A 26,028-nucleotide genomic window follows, 5' to 3' on the forward strand; every position below is an offset into this window, starting at 1 on the left:
GCTGTGCGGACCAGAAGGCAGGATACAAACTTTTTTTAAAAAACAGAACAGTCTCACTATAGCTTCCATCATAGCTTCTGGAAACCTCGCTTTAACCAATGATGAATGCATTCATTCTAATGACGACGACGATGAATTTGAACAGAATTTGTATTTGCCTATGCACTCTGCATCGTGGCCGTTGGCAATACAGCACATGACAAATGTACTAAGGCATTTATTGGACTGATCGTACCAACTGTATGATTCTGGACATACGTGCATACCCTGTTGAGATTCTTATAGGCACTGGTACTTTTTCTGAAAGCCTTTGAATAAGAGCATAAGAAATTTACTTCTGTTTATATTCCATACTGTATATATAAGCATTTGACTTTGAATATTTAGGATCGTTATAAAATTAAGCAGTTTTCTGCCTTTTCCCAGGATTGGTAGGATGTCAGATTGCCTTTATGTTTAATACGTGTATAGGAAATAGGACCGTATTGTTATTAAATCTGAAAATGGGATACGCTGAATGAGAAGTCAGTTTGGAATTATTTAGGTTAGAATTGCGTCACACTTTCCCCTTTAGTTAGTTCTTACGGCTTTTTCTTGCCAGTTAGGGAAGTCATTGCGACGACCTGGCTGGCAAGTTTTGCATGAGCAAATCCACTTGGCCACATCCTTCCCAACCTTTGTGCAGTTGTTCGCAGGAGCCAGGCAATACAACCATTAAAGTGAACAAACGCAAATGAAGTTACCCGAGTTTGAGGAACTGGAAAATTGTCAGCTTGAACTTCCTGCATCTGACGATGTCCCCCGAACACTTGTGCCAAAATAAAACTTTTAAGTCTTTAAGGTGCCACAGGGTTCTTTTTCTGCTGTCACTTAACAGAAGAGGAATTAATATTCAACAAAGCTAGTTCCATGTGGATATGAATGATGTTAAAGGCTGCAATCCTCTGTACATTTAACTGGAAGTAAGGTTATGGGAGTATATCCAACAAGCTAAATTATCCAACAAAACAATTATTCAAGATGGCTTTTTACTCAGATAGGGCTTTACTGTAAGGAAGTAGTCTCAAAGAGATAAATCAGTAGAGGGATAGGGAGGGAACCATAGCATTTACTATTATTGCTGTTAAGTATAATAGACTATAGACTCTGTTAGAAGGGCTTAACGCTGTTCCATTCCTCAGATTTTAGAGGGGGACAAACCAAAAAGAAAGATAGAGAAGTCAGGGCATCTGTTTACTTCTGGCTTCCCTGAACTATCCTTTGTTGTGTAGACGGCTAATCTCAGGACTTCCTCTTCGAGACTTCCTTCTCTTTCTTGCTATGTCACACAACTACCTCTTTTCTCCATCTTGCACCATGGATGCAGGACTTGTCTGCTGCAATCCATGCCCATCCTCAGACTAGATAAGAATCTCTCTCTCCACTTTACTAGCAAAGTATGGAGTTCCTGTAATAAAGAGTTCCTGTAATAAAGAACTCTCATTTCTTTTCTCAACCCAAGGCACGTGTAAGTTTGTTATTTTCTCTCTCTCTCTCACACACACCAGCCAGCACACTCCAAACACCAATCACGTTTTCTCTGCAATTGATGCTACTTGGCTACCCTACTATTAGTTTATGGAGGCCCAGTTCTTTTATATGCTTTAAAAAAGGTTCCTATTGCTATAAGTATGATCCCACTCTATGTCAGTCTTAGAATTGCTTATACTCCGCTTTATTATTTCTTCAGCTCTGTATTGGATTGCTGCTGGTTTTAAACCTTTGCAAATTTGCACATATAGACGCTATTACATATTTATTGAAATGTTTTTGAAGTTGACTGTACTGACGCACAAGGTGTGTAATCCACCTTGAGTCCCAGTGTTCTCACTGATTAGGCAGATTATAAAGAATGTAAATTTAAAAAAAGCTCTGAACTTTCCACAGCAGGGCTGTCTTGCTTCCCCCCTCCTGCATTTAGTCCACTTTTACTCCTGGGAGTTCAGTGGACTGTCAGCATCAGGGACAAAATGGGGAGTGTAGTGGGAGGAAGGAATCAGTGGGAATTGTGTGTCCTTCTGAAGTCTTAGGTGCCATTAAGTCTTTGGAACAACATGGCTGGACGCATGCCATTGCCTTGTCCTAATGCTTACAACAGCCTTATAAGGCAGGACAGTATTACAACAAAATGGCTTGATCGAGGCCACCTAGTGGGGTGGTATTGAATCAGGGATCTACACAGTCACAGCCCACTCTTTAAGCTTACATCATCACCATGAGTAAGAGCTAAACTACATGAGACAAATTACATGAATATGCTCAAGTGAAGGGAGACGCAATATTAGCCTGGAAGCGTAGTTTGAATTTCACCTCTCCACAGAGCCAGCAAAGATCGCTCCTCAGAGGGTTTCTTAATTTCCTCTTTCCTGACCTGAATTCGATCCTGGCGGAAACCGGGTTCAGACAGCCGGCTCAAGGTTGACTCAGCCTTCCATCCTTCCGAGCTCGGTAAAATGAGTACCCAGTTTCCTGAGGGTAAAGTGTAGATGACTGGGGAAGGAAATGGCAAACCACCCCGTAACAAAAATCTTGCAAGAAAACGTCGTGATGCGACATCCCCCCATGGGTCAGGAATGACTTAGTGCTTGCACAGGGGACTACCTGTAGAGAGGTGAAATTAACGAGCCCTTTAAGGAGTCATCTTTGCTGGCTGTGTAGAGAGAGGTGCAATTAACAAACCTCCTGAGGAGCGATCTTTGCCAGCTCTGTAGAGAGACGTGAAATTCAAACTACACTTCCTGGCTAACATTGCGTCTCCCTTCACTTGAGCATCCTCGTGTAATTCGTCTCGTGTAGTTTAGCTCTGAGCTTCTGGAGAGGCAGGATTCGGACTAGACAGTGAAACAGTTTCTTAAGAATAAAGCCATCATTCGCTTTAAGGAAACCAGGCTGTCAAAAAGCAATTTGCACGAGCCGAGTTATAATACATTTTGCTGTACTGCTTAGAAATATTCCAAAGCAACTACTGACACACCCAACAAGGAGAATCTCTGCAGAGTAAAATTTTATTAGAAAACAAGTGTTTTTATTAAAAGAGCAATGCCCCCCTTTAGCGCTTCAGCTAGCAGCTGGGGAAAGGAGGCCGTCCCCTTCCCAGTTCTGGAAGGCAGCGCTGTGGTGAGCTTAAAAACAGGGGGAGGGGAGGGGAGATGGGAAACAAGCAATTTTGAGAGGAGTGTGAAAACAGAGGGGCAATTAAACCAGGGAATGTTCTCCTTAAGTGCAATTGTGTGGGTTTCCCAGCATTCAAAGGACCTGCCTCCCTCTAGTTTGGGCGGGGAGGGGGGTTGCTAGCCGCTTCATACGGCCAACCATGCTCTTGTTCCAGTGTTTAAAATCCAGGCAACAGAAAAAAAATAATTTAAAACACAATATATCCTTTCTTCCCATCTTCCAGCACACATCTTTAAAAGCAGCAATGGACAGAGAAGCCTCTTCAGCAGCCAGCGAGGTAAATTCCTGGAAGGAGGAAGGGAAAGAACAAAACAGAGAGAAGAAATAATGCTAGAGACTGATATAGGATATAGTATTTTTGTTCGCTGCCTTAATAATAATAATAACAACAACAACCACGCTTATATACTGCTCCTTTAGACAGATTAGTGCCTCACTCAGAGCAGTGAACAAGTAAGTGTTATTATTCTCCCCACAATACAGCTGGGGAGCTGGGGTTGAGAGGAGTGGCTGACCCAAGGCCACCTGCTGAGCTCATGGCAGGAGTGGGAGTCGAACCAGCAGAGCACTGATTCACAGCCGAACCACTTAACCACTGTAAGCTGCCATTGATGGTGGAAACGGCAAAATATTGGTATTTTAATAAATAAAATGGAAATGGAATTTAGGCTGCCTGGGATGAAATATGGAAATGCAAGACTTTTTAAAAATCAAGTTTCTAGTCCTGAGGAAATCCTTAGAGCATGCAAGCCCCGTAACCTAAGAGCCTCAGGCAGAAAGAAGGCTCCGCTCAACGCCTGCTGCCAAAAATCCTTAACTGGGGAATGAACCAAGGACCTTCTGAAAGCAAAACAGTTGTGAGCCTAATGTAAGAGATTGAAAATGTAACTGTTTTAGCATTTGCTTCACACAGACACAGCAAAGGACGTCCACTGACGCTACACAACTGCGGTTCCGAACTCCCGACCTCAAGCGATCCACCGGCCTCAGCCTCCCGTGTTCAGGCTGGGATGACAGACGCGCGCCACCGCGCCCAGCTATTTGCTTCATAAAGAGCTTTCAGCCTTAGTTACGTAAGCCTTAAAAGGTCTTCGATAAATCCTCTTTGGATCTGACCCAGCGACACAATCTGAACACTTGTAAGAGGAGAGTGACGGTCTTCAATGGGAGGGAGGAGTAGAAAGACAATAAAACAGGTTTGTGAGTGCTGTGCTATGCCACGCTGGGTTTTGCCGTGTGTGAGTTGTGGGTTGTGTGGTGTTGGGGAAGTGAGTTCAAATGCAGCAGGGCTGGATTGGGGTTTCTGAGATTTTTGCTGTTACCTGTGGCAAACCTCTTCTTTACGAGCGACATCCGGTAGCCGCTGCCGACCAGCTCCACATCCGTGCCCGAGACAGTGCTGCCCTCACTGGTAAACTGAGCAGCCACCGGGCTTGGCTTGGTGGGACCGTTCAAGGGCTCCCAGCTGGCCAACAGGCGGCCACAACCTAGATGGAAGATAGCAGCAAAACAGAGTTTTTACAAAGTGCACGGATCGTGACCAGGCCTCCAGCAAAACCAGCAAACCCCCTTGGACGCTCAGGGAGGGGGAGATAGAGAAGACCATCCAACCACACCACCCTCCCCTCCCTCAGGAAATGCAGCTTAAATCTCATTGTGCAGTTTGGATCTCCCTCTCACCTCCAAGGCCTTGGGCACCAGGGACATCCAGCAGCTTCCAAAGCAAGCGCTTCTCTTCCAGATTCCTGCAGGGGGAGACAAAGTGCAGCTTGATAAACAGAAACCCTGTTTACCAGGGTGGGTGGCCTACCCTGTAATCTGGTATTCAGGGGTAGGTTACTCCAAAACATGGAGGTTCCATTTGGCTGTCATGGTTAATAGTGCTCAACAACTGGTCTACGGTAATTTATACAACTTGATAAGAACATGAGAAGAACCCTGTTGAGATCAGACCATTATCATCATCGTTTTCAACAGCGGCCAACAAAAAACACACCAAGGGAAGAGAGATTCATTTTCCTTTCCCCAGCAAAGGGAGAATGCCTCTTCCAATATGATGCTTGTTCAGACACATGCATGTATCCTCTGTCCAGAATGTTTTTATTCCACCCAGCCTTTCAAGGAATGCATCATTCTCCTCCCCGATTCTACTCTTGCAACAAACCTGTGAAGTGGGTTAAACTGAGAGAAAAATGACTGGCTCACAGTTCCTCAAAGAGCCTCATGGGCAGAGTGGGGATTTCTAGATCCTAAAGTGTCTCTATAACCATTTCACCACACTGCCTCTAAAGACAAAGAACTTCTTCAAGACTACCATTTAATTTTCAGCGCAAAGCGATGAATTAAAACTCATACGTTTCAAGCCCCCGAATTATGGAAGAGATCATTTGGAGGCCAGAGGAAGAAAGAAACCCACAGAGATGTGAGAAGTCATATCCCACACACCCACCCCATCGAAATCTCACCAACAGGCCGTCGGCTGCAGCCGGACGTTGGCCACTGGCTCTTCGATGGGCAGCAGGACTTGCACATTGGTGAGTGCCACCGCCGAGGCGAGGGCCGAGGCATTGTAGTTGTAATCCACGCACACCCTGGTGGTGTCTGAAGCACACTCCCAGTTCACAGTCAACTGCAGGGGCGCCCAAGCAGGGCCGTGCTTGGAATACTGAAAGAGAGGGGAGGAAAAGAACAGAAGGTGTTGGCAAACCGGAAGGGTCCTTCACATCGCTTGTCCCATAAACAGGCTGTCTCTGAACATGGAGGTTTCATTGGGCTATCATGCTAAAAGCTCTACCCTCCACTGGAAGCATGGAGGAACTTTGTCTTTTCCTTCCAGCTACCCGTGTGATGTAGATCTCATGCCGCACAGACTTGGCCAGCAGTTCCTTTGGCTTTGGCCACAAGACTTCATCCTTTTTTGCCTGATCCACTCCAGAGAGGGCTGCGGCTCAGTGGAAGAACTTCTGTTTTGCACGCAGAAGGTCCCAGGTTCAATCCCCATCGCCGCCAGTTAAAAAGAATCTGGCAGTAGGTGACAACAAAGACCTCTGCCCAAGACCCTGGAGAGCCACTGCTAGCCTCAGTAGACAATACCACCCCTGACAGAACAGTGATCTGATTCAGTATAAGGCAGCTTCAGGGGAGAGAGAAAGAGAGAGAGAGAAAGAAAATCAACCTTCCTACCTGGTATCTGAGCAGGGGAACGTTAAAGTAGGGAGCAGCGGTCACTTGTTCTGCCTGCTTCTGGAGGTGCGTGGTGAGGGCCCCCATGTTGAGCCAGAAATCCTTGCTGCTGGGGTCACTTTGGGATGGGTCGCTTTGGGGTCATGCAAGGGTGGGGAAGAAGAGGGAAGAGAAGCAGGAATGAGATCAGTCCAAGCCAAGGAGCAATGCACACTGTGTGGGTCTCCCATCCAATTACTCACCAAGGCCGACCCTGCTTAGCTTCCGAGAGCTGACAAGAGCAAGCTAGCTTGGGCTATCCTACTTTGGCCCTAAGATTCAGCAGATTCAGCCAATAACCCTGCCCTAAATATGGGGCTGTATCCTAACACTCTTTTTGGTGATGCTGTGCTGCAAAGCAAGAGCTGAGCAGAGAGGTAGGATACACCCCATTACAATCACATCTCCATCCAAGAGAAGGGAGCAAACTTTCTGGGCTGCTGTGAAGTCCAATAACTGATTAATAAAGTTTACTTATGAACCTGTATCTCAGCAGTGGGGTATACCATGCCTCATGTATAGACAATACAAAGCAATCTGTGCGGCCGACAGTGGAAAGCAGAGAACCAAATGAGTTGGCAAAATGTTCTTTTTTTTAAAAAAGACAAATAGGAAACCTTTGATTGCTCCAAATTTAATCTTGGCAAATATTTCAAATTTTTGCCAGAGTGAACTGGGGCCACTGTTCTTAACCACTTCACACAACCAAGCAATGCCTTCTGAACGCACCACCCTACACATCGTTAAGATTGGCAACTGCCCATCCTTATGCATTCTCCGCTGTGGCCCCATCTGTGGAACCACCTGCCCAAAGAGATCAGAGCCAAAATCGCGCCATAGCAGCGTCTTCCTGGTGCAATTTTGCGCGAGAACACGCTGCATCCCGGCAAAAGGTAAGCCGTGTGGAAACAGCCCGGGAAGGCTCCCGCGTTTTTGACATACCATAAACTATGTAAAAAAGAAAAGGTCAGAAGAGCATTTTTAGCCCACTTTCTGTGTTGTGCACTGGATTACGTGCTACTAACTAACACAGCTGGCAATCTCTCCCCCCCTCCAATTTTCCCCCCTCTAGCCTCTAGATACTGAAACACTGGCCTTTCCTTCTGTTAGTTGCTTACGGTTTCATCATCTCTCACTGCCTAGTTCAATGCACAGAGTTTGGGGAATTTTCTCGCTGGGGGGTCCTGTTGCTCAGAAGTTTTTCTTCCAGTGGGATATCACATTCTTTAGATGATTTCTCTCTCTCTGAACTTTGTATTTTAGCTGTTTTAGACTGCACCACTGCTTTGTAATTTAATTTTTTAAAAGCCTGTATCTGCCAAATCTTTGATTTACATTAGTGATTCAAAAAAAAAGAAAGAAAAGAGTCCAGTAGCACCTTTAAGTCTAACCAACTTTACTGTCTTGTGATTTCGAGAATCACGGTTCTCTTCTTCAGGGTAAGAAGAAACTGGTCAGATAAGAAACTGGTCAGCTATCTGACCAGTTTCTTCTTACCCTCCATGCATCTGAAGAAGAGAACTGTGATTCTCGAAAGCTTATGCTACAGTAAAGTTGGTTAGTCTTAAAGGTGCTACTGGACTCTTTTCTATTTTTGCTACTACAGACTAACACGGCAAACTCCTCTGGATTAAAAAAATTGCACTTTTAGAAAGAGATTAGAACTGCAGCATAATGGAACAGCTCAGGAGGCCGCTTTGATAAGGGAATAGGATTGTGGTCTATTGCGACTTCAAATGTACATTATCACCCAGATTTTACTGCATTTTCTACGGCTTGCGCATTGTGACCCACTTTCTTCACGATGGTAAGTCATGCCTTAGCCAGGATTTTTGCTTGTTTGTCTTGTTTTCTAGTTCTGTAATATTAGTTCTATTGCATCGTTCGTTGGGTACCTTCGGCTGTCTGATTGCATCGTTTTCTATATACTGTAATCTGCCTTATTTATTTATTTATCCCCCCCTCTCCGTTCCCCCTCAATGGGAACCCAAAGCAGCTTTAAGCGTGCTCCTCGCCTCCATTTTATCCTCACAACCTTGCAAGGTAGCCTGAGCTGAGAGTATGTGACTGGCCCGAGGTCACCCAGCAAGCTTCCATGCCAGAGTGAGAATTGGAACCTGGGTCTCCCAGAAACTAGCCCAACACTCTAACCACTACTCCACACTGGCTCGCTAGCACACGGGCCTTGAGTCTCAGTGCAGAAGGCAGCCTATAAGCAAAATAAAATTAAAGCCTAATTCTTTTGGCCTGAGTCTTACCTACCGAATATAACAGACTCAGGGCAAAGTTATGCAGGATACACAAAGATTAAGATGGGTAGTCGTGTTAGTCTGTCTGTAGCAGTAGAAAAGAGCAAGAGAGTTCAGTAGCATCTATTAAGACTAACAAAATGTGTGGAAGGGTATGAGCTTTTGAGAGTCACAGCTCACTTCTTCAGATACCTGAAGCTCATACCCTACCACAAATTTTGTTAGTCTTAATAGGTGCTACTGGACTCTTGCTCTTTTCTACAGGATACGCGAAGATGTGCTCTTCATATTGCATGGCTCTCTGCATACCTAAAGAGGAGATCAGAGTTGGGCAGGAACTGTTCAATGGAGGCAGTGTGGAGAAGGCGGAAACTCAGGACCGGGGGTGCTGTGGTACCACTGAAGACTCGGACTATCCCCGCCGGGAAGGACATAGTGAGTTCGCCGGTGACCTTGACGAGACAGCTGCGAGGATGATAGAGCAACAGGTTTAGTAAATACCACGGCAGCCCTGCTGGATCAAGCCGAAGTCCATCTAATCTAGCATTCCGTTTTCCCAAAGCAGCCTATGAGATGACCCCAGGAAGCCCCCCAGCAGTGGCATGAAGGCAAACAGATAGCCCTCTCCCATGTAACTTGAACATAGCGAGTGCTCCGTCCCCAAGCACAGAGGTTCCGTTTAGCCACTACAGAAACCACCATATCTCCGTGCGTCTGTCCCAATCCCTGGGGTCTATTGACACATCGTTTGGACCAAATCTCACAAATGAAGTTGATGAATTACTAGGCGACCGAGCTCAGGAATCAGATTCAACCTTCCTTGGGAACAACCTTCTGCCTGGCCAATGACACACATTCCCCCGCTACTGCTTCCGTTCTCCCCGGAAACTCTATCATCTCGGCCAACCCCAGCACAGAAACTTGGTAAATGTTAGGAGGGTGCCTTCCGTTCTGCCTTAAAATCAATACTGGGCACCTCTGGGACAATTAAGGGTCGTACCCTGTTCACACATGAGTTACCTGTCCGAGTTATGACCTTTGAAGTAAGCATGGATATATTCCGTGAAGGCCGTTGCAACAGGCAATGCATCCTGAGAGCCCAGGACCACAGGGGATGGACCACGGGAGATGCCTGCACATCCAGAAAAGAAAATGAGAAATTTGGGAAAGGAAAAAAAAAACAGTACAAAGTTATGTCTAGGTAGCCTCTTATAACAAAGACTGAATAAGATATGCCAAAAAGCAGCTCCGTTTAAAATGTTATACTAAACCAAGAATCTTGAGGCATCTTAAAGACAAAATTATAGCAGTGAAGGTGTTTATGAGCCAGAGCCCAGTGTACTGGATGCATGAAGTGATATATCCAGTTGGCAGAGAGAGAGATACCCAAAACAACAAATAGCAGAAAGGGAGCAGTATTGCAAAGCGAGGCAAGAAGACCCAGTTTCCCAAGAAATTGGTGTGGTATGTTACTTTGCAGAGCATAAATTAAAACGAGGGCTTGTGACCATGGAACTAATTGCAAGGAGGTATCATTCCTCCTTACCTTATGCACCCTATTCAGATCTACCATCCTTTGCAGACCCATCCACACTGGGGAACGCCCCACACCCATTCTGAAATGGATCCATCCTCTTCTAACCAGATCTCATTTTCATCTGTGCTCTGCAATGCCCTATCTCACCCTACATCTACTTCCCAGGGTTGCTGGGAGGGTAAAGCAGAGGAGAGCCAACAGACAAAATTTAGTGTAAGGCATTTGAAAGTTTGATTTAAAAATAGAGAGCCACTGAGATGCTTATGAAGGATATATCTACAACATTTATGGCATTTGAAATCTTTTATTTAAGAAAATGGAGCTCCATAGAGATCAGATACTTATTTATTTGCCACCCTTTATTAATCGTAGTTTTACAATATTTTCGAGACAGGCTCCCCTTTCCCCGCATGCATCCAAACATGCAGCCAATGAGATGTCCTGGGAAGCCCAGAAACACAGGGCAAAGCATGCACCAATGCGCTTCACATACCAATTCCTGGCTGTGTGGCCATGAAGAAGGCCCGTTCCGTCAGGCTGGCCGAGTTCGGGGGAGCTGACAAGGCCCAAAGCGGGGAGGGGCTCAAGGACCGAGGCTGAGGAAAGATCAAAAAGTGACATGGGAGTTTTGTGGGGCTTCAGGACACCCATCTCAAAGCCCCAGGGAAGGTACACTCAATAAAGATGAATACACTCACAGAATGATACTTAAAAATTAAAGTTTGGGGCTAAAATGAACAGAATATAATTAAAATGGCTGCAAAGACCTCTCAGAAAACATTCCAGCCACACCGAAACAAGTGCTAACGCAGTATCGTATCAGAGTGGCCTTGGGAGAGCTGGGTTCACTGGCTTTGGGCCAGTTAGACACTTTCAGCCTAAGAATTTAGGTGGGTAGCCATGCTGGTCTGCAGTAGAACAGCCGGGCTTGAGTCCAGTGATACCTTAGAGACCAACAAGAGTTTCAGAGCATAAGTTTTGAGAGTCAGAGCTCCCTGTCTGAAGGTGCCACTGGACTCCGATCCTAACAGGGTTGTCATAAGAATAAAATGGCAGAAGGGAGAGCCATGTACACCAACCCTCAGCAACTTGGAGGAACAGCAGGACAAAAAAAAACACTTGACAGAAGAATTTTAAATGCAAGTTGACGGGGTAATCCAGAATTGCAGCAGTCAAAGTCTCCCTTGCCCCCTAGCCACATCCTCTGAATCTTCACCAAACAACTGCAATTTCACCTAAATCCTATTTGCTTCACTTGGGCATCTTCGTCACAGAAACATCCACAGCTGCTACAAAAATCACCACTCACCGTGTCGCTGCCGACACAGGCAGCTGAAACCGCCGAAGGCCTTTTTGCACGGCATCTCCGAGGCGGGGCCATCACTGTGGCCAAACCAGGTGCGACAGACAGAGGAAGAGATGCTGCAAAGTCAAACAGAAGGTAGTGCTTTAGAAGCACAGTGCCCGAAGTAGTTGAGGCTCAGTGGGAGGATTCGAAAACAAAACCATCAGAACATGAATGCCTGATAAGCTGAAAGCTAGCAAAAGCCAGCTGGGCTCACTCTGAGTCCACATGTAACTGTCTTTCAGCTGTGGTTCATACGGTATTCCAGGTCTGGAATAGGAGGAGCTGGGAACTGAGCACCATTTCAGAAGAAGCATTCCTTCCTACCTGTAAATGAAGGAGGAATGCCTCTTCTTAAGACAGTATCTGCCATTTAGAGAAAAGATGTTTCTCCAGTTCATGAAAAGCTATACGAGAAGAGGCATTCCCTCCTGTGCATGAGAAAATGAGAACTGCTTCTTTTAAGAAAGCAGCTGCCACCTACGAAAGAGGCACTCTCTCTTCTCACCCATGCGGGGAGGGAGGGGAAGCACTTCTGAGACAGTGTCTTCTGAGTGTGGCTTTTTCAATGCCCGGATTAAAAAGAAAATTAAGGGAAAATCTGCTGCCCAGTCAATAGTCATCACCTTTTTAATCAATGCAAAGATTATTAGATCAATTCACCCTTGAATTTATTAGCTGGTTTTCCACCTTAGAGAAACAAACACAAAAATACACCAAACACAGTTTATAACATTGATACATTAAAAAGTGGCTAAACAAAAGCCATCCTAAATAAAACAGTCTTCAGCTGCCTCCTGATGATAGAGCTTGAAGGAGCCAGGGGCACTTCCCTGAGGAAATTGTCCCACAATAATGGGGCTGCCACCGAAAAGGCCCTCTCTTGTGTACCCACTAATCAAACTTCTTTGGTCAAAGGGCCTCTTCCTATGATCTTAACTCACATGGGAGAAGATGATCCATCAGATACCCTGGTCTCAAGCTAAGCAGGGCTTGGGAGAATACAATCAGCACCTTTAAAGGGGATCTGGAATGGACTGGTAACCAGTATAATGCTGTGATGTCACAGCATTATACCAGTACTACTGTTACCAGTAGCTGGCCCCAACTAGCAGTCTAGGTGCAGCATCTGAACACACTTCAAGGGAAGCCCCAAATAGAGTGCACTGCAGTAGTCCAGTCAAGACATAACTAAGGCATGGACTACTTGGGGCTAGATCTGACTGAACCAGGAACAGGAATAGCCGACACACCAACTGAAGCTGGGCAAACGCACTCAGGGCCTCTGCAGCCACCTGGCCTTCTAAGGCGACTGCTGTGTCAAGTAGTACTCTTAAGCTGTGAACCTGGCTTTTCAAGGACAGTGCAACCCCATTTGATACTGCAGTCCCAAACAGGACCTTAAGCCTCCCAGGGGGTGGGCAACCTCTGCCAAGGAGCTGAAGGGTTCAAAGAAGAATCCGGAAGGCTGCCCATTCAGCCTGAGCCAACTTAATAATTTGCTGGTTTGTGTTTTAAATGTATATCTACCTCTAGTCTTTAATTGGATTTATCATATATTTTTTAGTATGCCCTTGTAACCCTGACTGGGTAGAAAGGCAAGAGATAAATTCTGCAAATAAATAAATTGAAGCAGGGAACAGTTTATGCTCATTCCAGCATTACACGATCAGCATGAAAGGAGCTGCGAAGGGAAAGAGGCTTTAAGCTTCCTTGGGCCACCATACTCCTTTCCCCCTGCACATATAGATCCTCTCCCCCTTTAATTTTCTCCCCACCGCCCCATATTTATCAATCAATAGATTTATTTATTCGGCCAAAGACCAGCACAAATCTGAACAATACAGAATACCAAAAATGTCAACCAGAATCCCACTGTACAAAAATAGTAACTTTTAAAAAGAAATTGGCTAAAATTCTAAAATTTAGGTTCCATGTGCATAATTTCATTGTGGATTTTACGGGCCGCCACGAAAAATTTTGCACAGCGAACTGTAAACTGGGGGTTAGCACCCTCTAGAAACAATCTAAAAATGTCATGATCCGAACACCCAGGGAGCCTCCTAAGCAAAGGGGAAATAATTTTCAAACGTATTTCGTGGTAAAAACAACAGTGAAGCAAGACATGTTCAGTTGATTACACCTTGCTGGCTCCACAGGGCCCCATATTTATCGTTTAGAGCCTCAACACCAAATGGTTTAAATTCCACTTACTGGGTTCAGATGACACCTCGGGGACACCTGGTGTCCCGCTCTCCATGTCCCGGCACCGCGGGGCCCACGGGGAGGGGCTGGTGGAGTCTCCGCTGCTAGGAGGCGCTGGGGAGGATGAGGAAGAGGATGCGGAATTGGACGACAGGCAGCTGTCGCGCTCACAGGCCCGTGGGGGGCAGTCTGAGGTCGGGCTGCGAGGCCTGGCCGCCCAGACCCGCCGGTTGGTGACAGCGCCCTCCACGGAGAAGGGGTCAGGAGAAGATGCTTCGCGGTGGCAGGTGGAATTGCTGTGAGTCACTGCAGGCCAGGCGGATACAGAATCTGCCCAGTCAGGCTCCGACGCAAAGCAGGGGAGATCCTGGGATGTGGGTTGGGGCAGCCAAGGGTTCGGTCCATCCTCAGCCAGGAGGCCACGGCGATTGCCACGAAGACTCAGAGAACTCTTTGAAGACCGCTTGCCAAGAGGGCTCTGGGGGGTGCAGGGCCGTGGGCTCCACAGACGGGAATCTGGGGAGGGCCCGGTGACCACATGCGACGGCGAGTCCAGCCCAGAGTCTTCCACATTCTCAGGAGACGAGGAGGAAAAGGGGGACGGGCTAGAAGCCAGGAGGTACGACCGGGGGGCTGCAGGAAGAGATGGAAGGGGAGTCGGGGAGTTCAGGGCAGAACTGCAGAAATTCACAGGACTCTTACGTACAGATGTGCATGTCATGTAGCAAAGACATCATTCTGTCAGAAATTATCATTTAAACACAACAAAATCATTATCTAACCCATGTGCCCATATTCTTACATATTAATCAACTTTGCTACTGAACTTTAAGAAAAAAATCAATCCGGCAATGTATCTGGTGTCAGTCTTGCGTGCAGATGATCAACAGCAAGGCCAGAATTAGAAAAGCCACATTCCAAAGGCACAGGCAATCCCAGATTGCACAGGTACCTCTTTGCCAGTTTTCCAAGCATTGGAAAACATTTAATGAGAAAGGAAGCCTGTTTATTTTAATCGTTTCAATAATGTAATGGTTTTTATCTTTAGTCCTGAACAGTTCCCACCCCACAGCTAAGATGGCAGCTAAGAAAGCCAAGCTTGGTCACGATCAGGAGGTTCCCCTGAGAGATTGGAGGCCTCATAGGCAGGAGGTGAGGCCAGCAGAGCAATCAGCAGTTGCATCTCACACTATCGGCTCTGTTTTGCATGCAGAAGGTCACAGGTTCAGTGCCCAGCATCTCCACTTGAAGGAGCCCAGGCATTGGGAAAAGTTCTTCCTCGGCCCAAAACCCTGGCGAACAGCTGCGAGAGTCAGGAGACAACCCTGAGCTAGACGAACTAGTTGTCTGACCCTGCAGAATTTGTCTGTTTCACTACCGACTCTGACTGGACAAAGCCGCTAAGACGACCACCCACCACACCTGGCCTGGATCTACAACCCAGGGGGCCAGGAGATACACCGACCACTGTAGGCCATGTCTCCACTTCTTCTGGTCTTCTGTTGAAAGACAAAACGGCCACACCACCCACACTTTTGTATGACTGGCTAATTTCCGGGCCATTCTACCTGAGAAATCTTCGCTTTCAAAAGCAGATTCCAGCGGAGGTCCAAATAGCGCACTGACGGGCAGGGCATCTGTTTCAGGAACCTTGTCATCGCAACTTGAAAAGGGAAAAAAAAAAGATACACACCTCAGTACTCTCCGGGATAGAACCTCAATCCACAGCTAAATATAAACACGAGTCAGCCGTCTGATAAGGTAGCTAAAAAGGCTAATATGATTTAGGGCTGCATCAACAGAAGTACAGTGTCCGGATCATGTGAAATGAAGGCATCACTTTGCTCTGTTCAGACTTCACTTGGGGTCTTGTGTTCAGTTTGGGGCACCACAGTTTAAGAAGGATGTTGACAAGCTGGAACATGTACAAAGGAGGGCTACAAAGATGGTGGTGTCTGAAGACTTAGTCCTATAAGGAAAGTTGGGTTTGCTTACCCTGGAAAGGAGACAACTGAGAGGTGATATGATAGCCCTCTTCAAGTATTTGAAGAGCTGTCACATAAAGGATGGAGTGGAATTGTTTTCTGTTGCCCCAGAGGGTTGGACCAGAAACAATGGGTTAAAATTAAACCAAAAGAGTTTTTGGCTAAACATTAGGAAGAACTTTCTTACAGTTAGAACGGTCCCTCAGTGGAACAGGCTTCCTCGGGAGATGGTGGGCTCTCCTTCCTTGGAGGTATTTAAGAGGTGGCTAGATGGCTATCTGTCAGCAATGCTGTTTCTATGATTTCCACGTGAACGTAGGCAGATCTTGAGTGGGGGGGCAGGAAGGGATGAGGCAAAGCCAATAACCTGCCAACAGCCACTTCAGGGTCAGGAAGGAATTTTCTTCCTGGAGTCCTGGAGGTTTCTGCCTTCCTCTGAGCAGGGATCACGGGGGGAGTAGCTGTGAATCTCCTGGACTGGGCAGGATGTTGGACTAGATGACCCTTAGGGTCCCTTCCAGCTCTTATGTTTCTATGATTCTAAAGATCCTTATTCAAGTTCCAACCTTTGTGAATGCCAGATGAGAAGAATGGACTTTTCTGTGTTGGCCCTGAAGACCTGGAATGCTTTCCCACGTTATTTTTCCTTCTCTGTTGTTCAGACAACAGACTAACGTCAAATATATAACACTGTGCTTTGGCAAGTTGACCCTTTTTCTCTGCTCTTCTGCACACCTGTTATCATTGTGATAGTATTAAGGTCAGGTGTTCAGATTTGCTCGAGCGGGCCGTTTTTAAAGGAAGTTTTGCATTTTTAGTTGATTCACAAAACCGTCCCTGAAATTTCTCTTGGACACCTCTTCTGGAATGACTCGGCAAATCAACATGTTGAGTTGCATAAATAAGAAAATGCAAAACGTATTTTTAAAAACACATTCGTTAATAGTTTAGAAACAAGTAAGTGCTCGCAAGCTAGCATGCGGAATCTGGTATCTGGTAGAGAATCTGATAGAGAATAGCAAACACAGTGACTGCGACAATCTTCAAAAGCCATGGAGAATCAGGAAGGAAGTCTCTAGCAGCTGCAAAGTAGGGAGATCAGTAGTTTTCTCACCTGTTACTTTCCATTCTTTCCCCTACCACTATAATGACCATTGCAAGAGGCAGAAACCACATTCATTCCTAAATTCCGGACACACCTTTCTTTGTGCCTGCAGGCACACGGCGGCCTCAGATAATCCTGGCCCTTGAAAGTGGTAGCCGTTAAACCAATGGGGAGGGGCTGTGGCTCAGTGGCGGAGCATCTTCTTGGCATGCAGAAGGTCCCCAGGATCAACCTTGGCATCTCCAGTTAAAAGGACCAGGTAGCAGGTGACAAGAGAGCTGCTGCCAGTCAGTAGCTGATTCCGCACACGTTGGATAATGCACTTCCAATCCTCTTTAGAGATCATTTGGAACTGATTTTTTTTAGTGTGAAACAAAAAATCCACTTCCAAATGATAGCTAAAGTGCATTATCCAACATGTGTGGAATCAGCCTGAGTTGACAATACTGACCTTGATGGACCGATGGTCTGATTCAGTAAAAGGCAGTTCCATACATAACACTGATGCTGAGAGGCAGTGGCTCTTTATAGCAGCTCCCAGCAAGCCAAATTCTCAAATCAGGCCGCACGTCTTGTCTCAATAACGTTTGAGAACTGGAGCCAACATAAGCAGGGCCTTTACAGTGATTGCCCCACAACAGTGAAATGATCATCCTCCTGAACTTTGCATGGGACTACATGGAACTTTCGCTTTAAATAATTCAAATACTTTAAATCGGAAGTGTTGGCTCCAAAATGAAACGCAGAGGATTTGGGCCTTGCATGTACCTGTTTGTCCGGATGGCAAGGCGGGGAGTCTGCGATTTTCCCAATTTGTCACCTGTGGGGAAATGGGTTTAAATAAGCCTCAGGGAGTAAATGCTCAGCCAGCTCCCCCCCCCCTCCACATTTCCCTTTGCCTTTCCCAGAACACAAGCAGAAGCTTCTGCAAAAGGCTACAGAAACACAAACCTTACTTGGCCCAGAGCTCAAAAGCTGCAGCCAGACACAGGTGAAGATTTATAAAGGTAAACGTAGTCCCCTGTGCAAGCACTGAATCACTGCTGACCCATGGGGGGGATGTTGCATCACAATGTTTTCTTGGCAGACTTTTGTTACAGGGTGGTTTGCCATTGCCTTCCCCAGACATCTACACTTTACCCCCAGGAAACTGGGTACTCATTTTACTGACCTTGGGAAGATGGAAGGCTGAGTCAACCTTGAGCTGGCTATGTGAACCCGGCTTCTGCCAGGATCGAACTCAGGTCGTGAGCAGAGCTTGGGCTGCAGTACGGGCAGCTGGGGGCTTTGCTCTCACTTGGCTCCCTTTTGCCATCTCCCTCCCCAAGTCCCCATTACTGCCCTCCCTCACCTGGAGCTGGGGCCGAGTCAGAATCTGTTTCCGCAGCAGCAGAGGCAAGAGATTTCAGGTGTCCTAGAAGAGGAACATTTTGGAGATGAGAGTTGGGATTCAAGATCCTCCCAGAGCCAGACCCCAGAACTGACTCATCGGAGAGGGTGCCAGAGGTCCTTGGAATAAATGTCTCCTCTGAAAATGAATGGAGGATCCAGAGACCCAGAATCCTATATGGCTTCCCCAGATCCTGAACCCCAAATATTTAAAAACAACCTTCTAGATTAAGATGGCCCCAAAAGGAAGAACTTCCTGACAGTTACAGTGGTCACTTTGTGGAACAGGCTTCCTCGGGAGGTGGTGGGCTCTCCTTCTTTGGAGGTTTTTAAGCAGAGGCTAGATGGCCATCTGACAGCAATGCTTATTTTGTGAACCTAGGCTGATCATGAGAGGGAGGGCACAAAGGGATACATCAGTGCTTAGTTTTCGTGGCCCCAAGTTTTCTTACATGCCCAAGGTAAGGCCAATCGCCACCTTGGGGTCAGGTAGCAATTTTCCCCAGGCCAGTTTGGCTGGGGATCCTGACAGTGTTTTGCCATCTTCTGGGCATGCAGCAGGGGTCACTGTGCGGGGAGGGGGGTTTGAGGTAACTGTGAATTTCCTGCATTGTGCAGGGGTTAGACTAGATGACCCTAAAGGTCCCTTCCAATTCTATGATTCTATGAAAAGAGAAACCTGCTCTGATTGTGACCCCTCTAAGTGTTCAGAAGTTATTCCAGCTCCCAGGCTGGCATTCCCTCAGCCCTGTTGGGTCAGACTCTGCACAAAGCATCCCTGCCCGCCTCCGAATTGCCATCAGAAACAGCAGGCCTGTGCCTCTTTATCACAACCACAAGAAAGAATGGACCCACAAGGACCCACTGTGTAGGAGCAGCCCCCAGATCACAGCTCCAGTTTGGGCCACTGACCGTGTCTACTGCCCCACACCCTTCACTCCTTGCCCAATCAGAGTCCAAATAACTCTCTGCAGGACCAGAGCTTGGAGGTAACACTACAGAGGAAGGGTGAGAGAAAGAGAGTCTCCTCCGACTTGGCTACTTTAGATCCCTTTTCGGCTGCTGTGGCGAAACGGGGCCTTTCCTCCCACCGGCAGACCCCGCTCTGCCTACCCCTCCCTTTTCGCCTCTGGCCAGGCACCTGAAGGGGCTGTCTCCCTTCTAATTATACACAGGCACGTATACAGTGAACGGAAGGAATAATAAAACAGAAACCCATACTCAGTCTCCCTCGTGCCCTAATGAGATGTTGTGTAGGGCAGGCCCAGTCCTTTGATACCTGGGATCTTACTTTGCAAATGCAAAGCAGGGGTTCTGCCAATGAGCTACAGAATCTCCCCGGAAGAGAATCACTGGGAGCAAAGACACAGGAACTGCTCTCCGCCTTCTTCCTCTCGGGGCTGAAACAGACATCCCCAGAGGAACTCGCAGAGCATCCGATTCAACCTCAAAGCCCTCTCACCCTCCTTGCAACTCAACACTGCTGCCCCGACCCAATTTCACCCCTTCAGCCCAGTGCGCCAATGTGATGTAGTGGGTAGAGTGTCAAAGTAGGATCTGGGAGACCCAGGTTCAAATCCCCCCTCTGCCACGGAGCTTTGCTGGGTGACCTTGAGCCAGCCAGACCCTCTCCTCCTAGTCTACATCACAAGGTTGTTGTGAGGATAAAACGGAGGGCAGGAGAATGATGTATGAACGTCACTACGAGTCCTCATTGGGGAGAAAGGCAGGGTAAGAATAAGTAACTAAAAATTAATTTTCTCGTGGCATCAACCACCAGGTTTCACGATCCTGCCCCTCCCCATCTCCATCTCTCCCGCACATACGCACACCAAGGAAGTCTGGGGTTGGATGGATCACTTACTAGACGAATGCCTTTTCATTGTGCACTGTGGAAGAGGAAAGAAAAGAGTTAGAAATACGGGGGTGAACCCCACGTGCACTCCACTGCCTAGAATCATCAAGGCCCTCTCTCCCCTTTCCCTCCCTCCATGCAGGTTACTCCAACTGCACCAGCCACTGAAGGTGGTAATGGCAACTGGACACAAGCAGGGTTGCCAACAGGCCAGGAGAAAAATGTCCTGCCCCTTTAATAGAAGCTTAGTATGGGGGAATGAAGCTTTTCAGGGCCTGGAGGTCTGGTGAATCAAATCACCGTGAAGCCTCCGTTAAAGGAAAAGGACATTATTCGCCAGGCCTGTTGGCAATGCTAGCATCAGGCATGATGTGGCCCAAGGAAGCTGCTACTCCAGTATCTCAGAATGGAGGTTTCTCGGCAAGGACCAGTAAATAGAAGAGAAGGGATCTAGATCAGTTTCCTCCAGCCATTTCAACAACTGTCAATACACACCTGAACGGGCAGAACTCCTCCATTTGTATGTAATTGACCAATCACCCTTCCTTTAAATTAGGAGGTAGCCATGTTAGTCTGCAGCAGACACCTGAAGAAGAGAGCTCTGACTCTCAAAAGCTCACATTCTGAAAATCTCACTGGTCTCTAAGTTGCCACTGGACTCATGCCCTGCTGTCCTTCTTTTAAATGTGTCCCAATGATCAGGCAAAAATACTATGCATTCCTACAGCATTTTGAAAATTCAACGCATTCCTATGGCCATTCAGTAGGAATTAATACGTGCCAATAACATGTGGCACCATTTCCCCCCCAGAATCACTCTGCCCACCAGATCACTCATTTACCATGTTTCTTGAATTTACCAAATTTAATCATCCTCCCCTCTCTCTGTTTGGGATTTTTTTTTCCCTCTCGTGAAGCAGGCTTCCATCAGATGCACAGAACAGGATAGCAAGTACTTACAGACTTTGAGCGATGGATATTAAATATAAGCCATGCCAGCAAAATCCCTTTCTCAGGATTAGGTCCTGTTGAAGCCCCTTTGGCTCCATCTACGTCCCAGACAGATAGCTACCCAAGAAGTTGCCGTATCAAGGCAAAATTGGTGCAGAAAGTTTTGGATAGGCACCAAGAGGTAGCCGATAGTCCACAAGTAACCAGCTCTCTTTCCTTTTCCAAATCCCCCGTCTTGAGGACCCCCTTTCCCCGTCTCTCACCCCCACGCTTGGCGGCAGGATGAGGTTGCCAACAGAAGCTTTGAGCTGTTCCACTGCAGCAGAGGCTGCCGCGCTGCTAGTTCTCTCCCTTGGCTGTACAGGTTTGATGCGGATGTAGAACTTGTGGGGTTCCTCATCATCGTAATCTGAATCGCTGGACGAGCAGAAGTGGTTCCCACGCTCACGTGGTGCGAAGAGTTAAGGGCCACTCCTGGACCGAACTCGGAAGGCAAGTGATTGGGCAAGATTGGGAATGGCTGACCGCTTTGCCAACGCAAAACAATGTTTTTTGTGCTCACCAAGGAGGCTCTCAAAGTGGACAGTATCTTTCCAATAACTCTATGGCTGGTCTTATAGTAGAGGAAGCCAGGTTCTCATGAGATGGAGCCAGGCAAACCTTTCCTTCCTTTATTTATTAAATTTATGCTTATGTTTAAATGCTGTATATGATAGTTGCCACCAAGATTTTAAATTGTTTTAAATTTCTGATGTAAATCTGCTCTGACCCGCTTGCAGGGAAAGCAGACCATAAAGTAAACCAATAAATAAATAAATAAACAGTCCGCTCTCCCTACAAGCAGGATGACATCAGTTTAAAAGACATCAGACAGATAAAACTCATAGCATAAAAAACAGATACAATTTATAGATTCACCCTCATCCATGCACATTGCACAGTCCTGTATACAGCCATTCTGGGTCCATGGGGGCCGCTGACAATCATCAGGTGAAACAACAACAGCCAGAGAGGGGACATTCCCCCTCTCTGGTAGGAGGCAGAGACCAGCTTGCCTCAACTACCAAAGGCCTGGTGGAACATCTCCATCCTGCAGGCCCAGGGGAATAATAATAAATCCTGCTGGGCCCAAGTTGTCACAGACAGAGTTCCACCACACTGGGGCCCAAGCCAAAAAGGCCCGGGCCCCAGTCGAGGCAAGACAGACCTCCTTGAAGCCAGGGACCACCAACAGATGTTTGTCTGCTGAACGGAGCAGCATCCGGGGAATATAGGGTCATCGTGGTCCTAATAAAGAAAGACCCCAAAAGCCCTGACCTTCTAACTCCAAATTGTCTGCATACCTCAAAGAAACAGGAAACCAGACCGAGTTATCAGTACTTCCAATCCCCCCTTTAAAACTGCTCAGTCCCTCCAAACTGTAATAATAACAACAACTGTGCTTATATACTGTTGCTCTAGACAGATGAGTGCCCCTCTCCGAGTGGTGAACAAAGTCAGTGCCATTATTATCCCCCCAATACAGTTGGGGAGCTGGACTGAGAGGAGGGGCTGACCCCAGGCCACCTACTGAGCTCATGGCAGTCGTGGGACCTGAACCAGCAGAGTGCCGATTTGGACTAGCACAGCCCAACTACTTAACCACTATGCTACAGCAGTTCACACAAACGGTGTTCTAGAATAACGAGGGTGGGCACAGTTCAGAACAGTTGTCCCGTTCCCATCCTGAATCCCTATCTGCCTCATTATTCCACTTGAAGAAATAAAGGCAAGACCCCAAAGACCACCACCACCCCACCCCAAAATTCTGATTCTCGGCCCATCTGCTCCAGGGAAGAGGTCCAACAGTCACCAAAGGATATCATTCTGGTTTGTATCAGGACGGACAGTAAAGCCTTCTTCATCTACTTCTGGAGGTTGCTGCAGAGAGGGAGAGAGCAGTGAGTGAGAGGGCCCAACTTGTAACTGCCCCCCACTTAAAATACATCCCCACATTTTTTAAGAGACTTCACTCATTATCCTGACGTTACTACCTAAAGTGGGAGAAGAACTCTTGTATCCAAAGCAGGAACCACAGAATTTTAAGCGGCGGGCTGTATCCTGCCACTTGGCTCAGCTAATGACCTCTTTCATATGGAAAAAGCACTGCCATTCGCTAAGTAGAATGGTAGGCCCAACTTATTGAGAACTTAAATTTGTAGGAAAAGACGAGAGAGGGAAACCACAGTCGGGGCTAAATGCTTGGAACAGAACAGTCACTGAGTTATGGAACTTGGTTCTTATATATGATTATGGCAGCGAGATGATTATATGCACAAAACGGGAAGAGTCCAACGCTGCCTGTAATAGAGGAACGGCAAAACTTACTTCATTGATTAGACAGAAGACAATGTTCATTTATTGTTGAATGGAAATCCCTTATAGATTTTTTTACAAGAAATAGGCAATAATGATTTGTGGACTAAGGAATTTGGACATTCAAAAAAAGAGAGCCATTATTTTTAACATAAAGAGAAAACTGGAAAATACTAATATTTGTCACGGAGAAAATTGGAAGCTTCCTTTTAGTTTATATAGTGTTTCTTTATTCTTTATCCTTTACGTTTATTATTTTTTGTTTCTATGGTTTGTTATTTTTGTTAGTTAGCTTTTGTGTAATTGTATTTTTATTGGGGGGGTTATTGGGGGGTTATCTTTTTATTATACAAAACTCTTTTTTAAAAAAAAGATCAGAACAGAAACTGGAGTCACTAGAAGCCTGCAGAGGTATTGCTGACAGAAATCCAGAACTCTTTTAATGTGAATGAAAATTTAAAAATTCAAGCATTTCCCTGTCCTGCCCCAGTCCTCAATTTCTAGGTTTTGTTGGAGCGAGTGGGAATGGAGATAACTTACCACTGAATCTGCCTCTGGAGATTCCCTGAGGGGAAAGAAGAGAGAAAGAGTGAGTGTTGGTCCCCACACACTTTGGAACGGCAAACCTGGCAAAAGAAGGCAAAAGGCCACTCACACAGAATCCCGTTCGCGGTCTTTGCGACTCAGGCCAGGGATGCGAAAGGCTTTGCTGCGGGTTCGCTTTGGTCCTGGGGAAGGAGGGAGAGTCACGGCTTGACGAGGAATGCGCTGGAAACAAACTCTTGCAGACTCCCAACCTGGTCAAATGCCAATCCAGATCCCTTTCCGGCTCAGCCACATGGGAGTAACAGAGTGGCTCACAGCCAAACCAGTGTAGTCTCTCACTACACTTCCCAGGTAAACTTGTGTGGGACCGCCGCGTGCAATGCGTCTCTTGTGGTTTGGCTCTCAGAGAACGTGCTGTGATCCAGGAGGGCAACTCTCACCTCAGCCACAAACATACAAGATAGCCTTAAGCTAAACTCTCTCCCTCTGCAAAATGAGGATATTAATCCTGGCCTACGCTGCAAGGTGGTTGTAAGAACTGCAAGAAGAGAATGTGTGTGAGATGCCTGATGCCCTGAAGGCATTTTACCTCCTTTTAGAAGCCGCCTGCGGGCCCTCATGAGACTCGGGGTCCATCTCTCGACCGTCGGCTTGTCCTGATAATCCTTCTCTAAGGATTCCCACAGGCCTCACATACAGGTAAACACGGCTGTGTTCCGTCACCCAAGGCCCTGCTGTTCTCCAGGAGGGCTGCCTTGCTCTCTCCCTGGAATTCCTGCAGCACCTTTGCAGTCCTCCCCAGTCAATCCTCGGAGCCTTCCTTTTATTCCTCCTCCCACTTTCTCAGCCCCTCTATTCCCTCCCAGGCCCTGGGCCAACCCATGGGCACCACCTGGGGGAAGCTCCACCCTCGGCCTGATTCTCCCCGCTTCCTCCAGCTCCCAGGCTTGTCTGGACCACCATCTGAGGTTGCAAGAAGGTCAGGCCCTGTCCCTGCGGGTTTCTGCCCTTTTGCCATCTGCCAAGACTGACTGGGAGTCTGGTCCCACCTCTGGGGCCTGTGATCCTGGCAGGAGGCTGCCTTATAACCAGGTCAGCATGGGTTGCCTTGTGCGACAGAAGCACGCTCTCCATGAGTTGCCCCAGTTTGGCAGCTCATTGACCACAAGCCACTGGCCACCCTTTCCTCAAGGATGCCAGTGAGCAAGTCAGGGGCACCACGCTCCCTTTCCTAGGTGGCATCGTGGTCGCTGTTCCAGGAGTCTGGCTGGGGAGCAAAGGGGCCATTTGAGGCAAAAGGAGACATCGCTCCCTGCCTCCCCAACACTATCCTAAAACATTGTTTTACCCAGGCTTGTAACCAAGGGATTCTAAGATTTGTAAGCATCTGCATCTAGATTGCTTTTTAAACTGTTGGTTTATACTCTGGCTTTTCAATAGCAACGGTTGGTAATATTTATACTGTTCTTAGGACTTTATTGTCTTTTATATTGTGAGGTGCAGCCTATGCTTTTAATTGTTTTCAGTTGTGGGAAACTGTTTTGGGCCTCGTTTGAGAGAGAGGCAGTATAAAAATCTAATAAATGAATATAAATTCCAGGGGGTTTTTTTCAGCCGGAACTCAGTGGAACTGAGGGCCAAGCTACACATGATGAATGACACTTGAACGGCAAGTGTATTTCTCCCTGTTCACTTGCCCTCCACTCAATCCACTTGCCGTTCAAGTGTCATTCGTCATGTGTAGCTTGGCCCTGAGTTCCAGCACCTTTTAAAAATACTCATGTGTCTTGTGACCCCACTCACCAATCTCCAGACAGAGATCAGTTCCCCTCATTTCCCTCTTGAGAGTTCTACCACCTCTTTTCCCAGAAAAAAAGCCCTGGAACTGTATCGATGCAAAACAGTTCCTAGAAAGGAACGCCCTTCAGAAGGACTTCTCCCCCCCATGAACGCAGGGCTGTCATCTCCATTCATTCTCTCCGCCCCGCCCCACAAGTTGTTCACAAGCTGAGTTATATGCAGGCAACCTAAAAAGGAGGGGAGCACAGATTAACCCTTTGATTGTATGGAC

The 26,028-nt window shown here is 47.0% G+C and overlaps 1 protein-coding gene across 3 annotated transcripts in view; it reads right to left on the reverse strand.

The window, feature by feature from the left end:
- Positions 1-3,037: 3,037 nt before the first annotated feature.
- FCHO1 (FCH and mu domain containing endocytic adaptor 1) overlaps positions 3,038-26,028 on the reverse strand; it is a 61,297-nt gene continuing 38,306 nt past the window's right edge. For 2 of the 3 annotated variants that reach the window (XM_054981063.1, XM_054981061.1), the window contains 18 exons: positions 24,067-24,139; positions 23,952-23,976; positions 22,919-22,976; positions 21,320-21,507; positions 20,115-20,139; positions 18,213-18,275; positions 17,630-17,681; positions 15,340-15,434; positions 13,781-14,404; positions 11,531-11,643; positions 10,715-10,817; positions 9,705-9,816; positions 8,994-9,149; positions 6,397-6,529; positions 5,679-5,878; positions 4,894-4,958; positions 4,536-4,700; positions 3,038-3,498 (listed from right to left, as the gene is read on the reverse strand). In XM_054981063.1, the coding sequence (XP_054837038.1) occupies positions 3,476-3,498; positions 4,536-4,700; positions 4,894-4,958; positions 5,679-5,878; positions 6,397-6,529; positions 8,994-9,149; positions 9,705-9,816; positions 10,715-10,817; positions 11,531-11,643; positions 13,781-14,404; positions 15,340-15,434; positions 17,630-17,681; positions 18,213-18,275; positions 20,115-20,139; positions 21,320-21,507; positions 22,919-22,976; positions 23,952-23,976; positions 24,067-24,139 (2,273 nt within the window). In that variant the 3' untranslated portion in view covers positions 3,038-3,475. The remainder of the gene's footprint in view (positions 3,499-4,535; positions 4,701-4,893; positions 4,959-5,678; positions 5,879-6,396; positions 6,530-8,993; positions 9,150-9,704; positions 9,817-10,714; positions 10,818-11,530; positions 11,644-13,780; positions 14,405-15,339; positions 15,435-17,629; positions 17,682-18,212; positions 18,276-20,114; positions 20,140-21,319; positions 21,508-22,918; positions 22,977-23,951; positions 23,977-24,066; positions 24,140-26,028) is intronic. The other variant, XM_054981062.1, reaches the window with a different exon arrangement.

Source organism: Eublepharis macularius, chromosome 5 (genome assembly GCF_028583425.1).
Source record: "Eublepharis macularius isolate TG4126 chromosome 5, MPM_Emac_v1.0, whole genome shotgun sequence".
NCBI classification, from domain to species: Eukaryota; Metazoa; Chordata; class Lepidosauria; order Squamata; family Eublepharidae; genus Eublepharis; species Eublepharis macularius.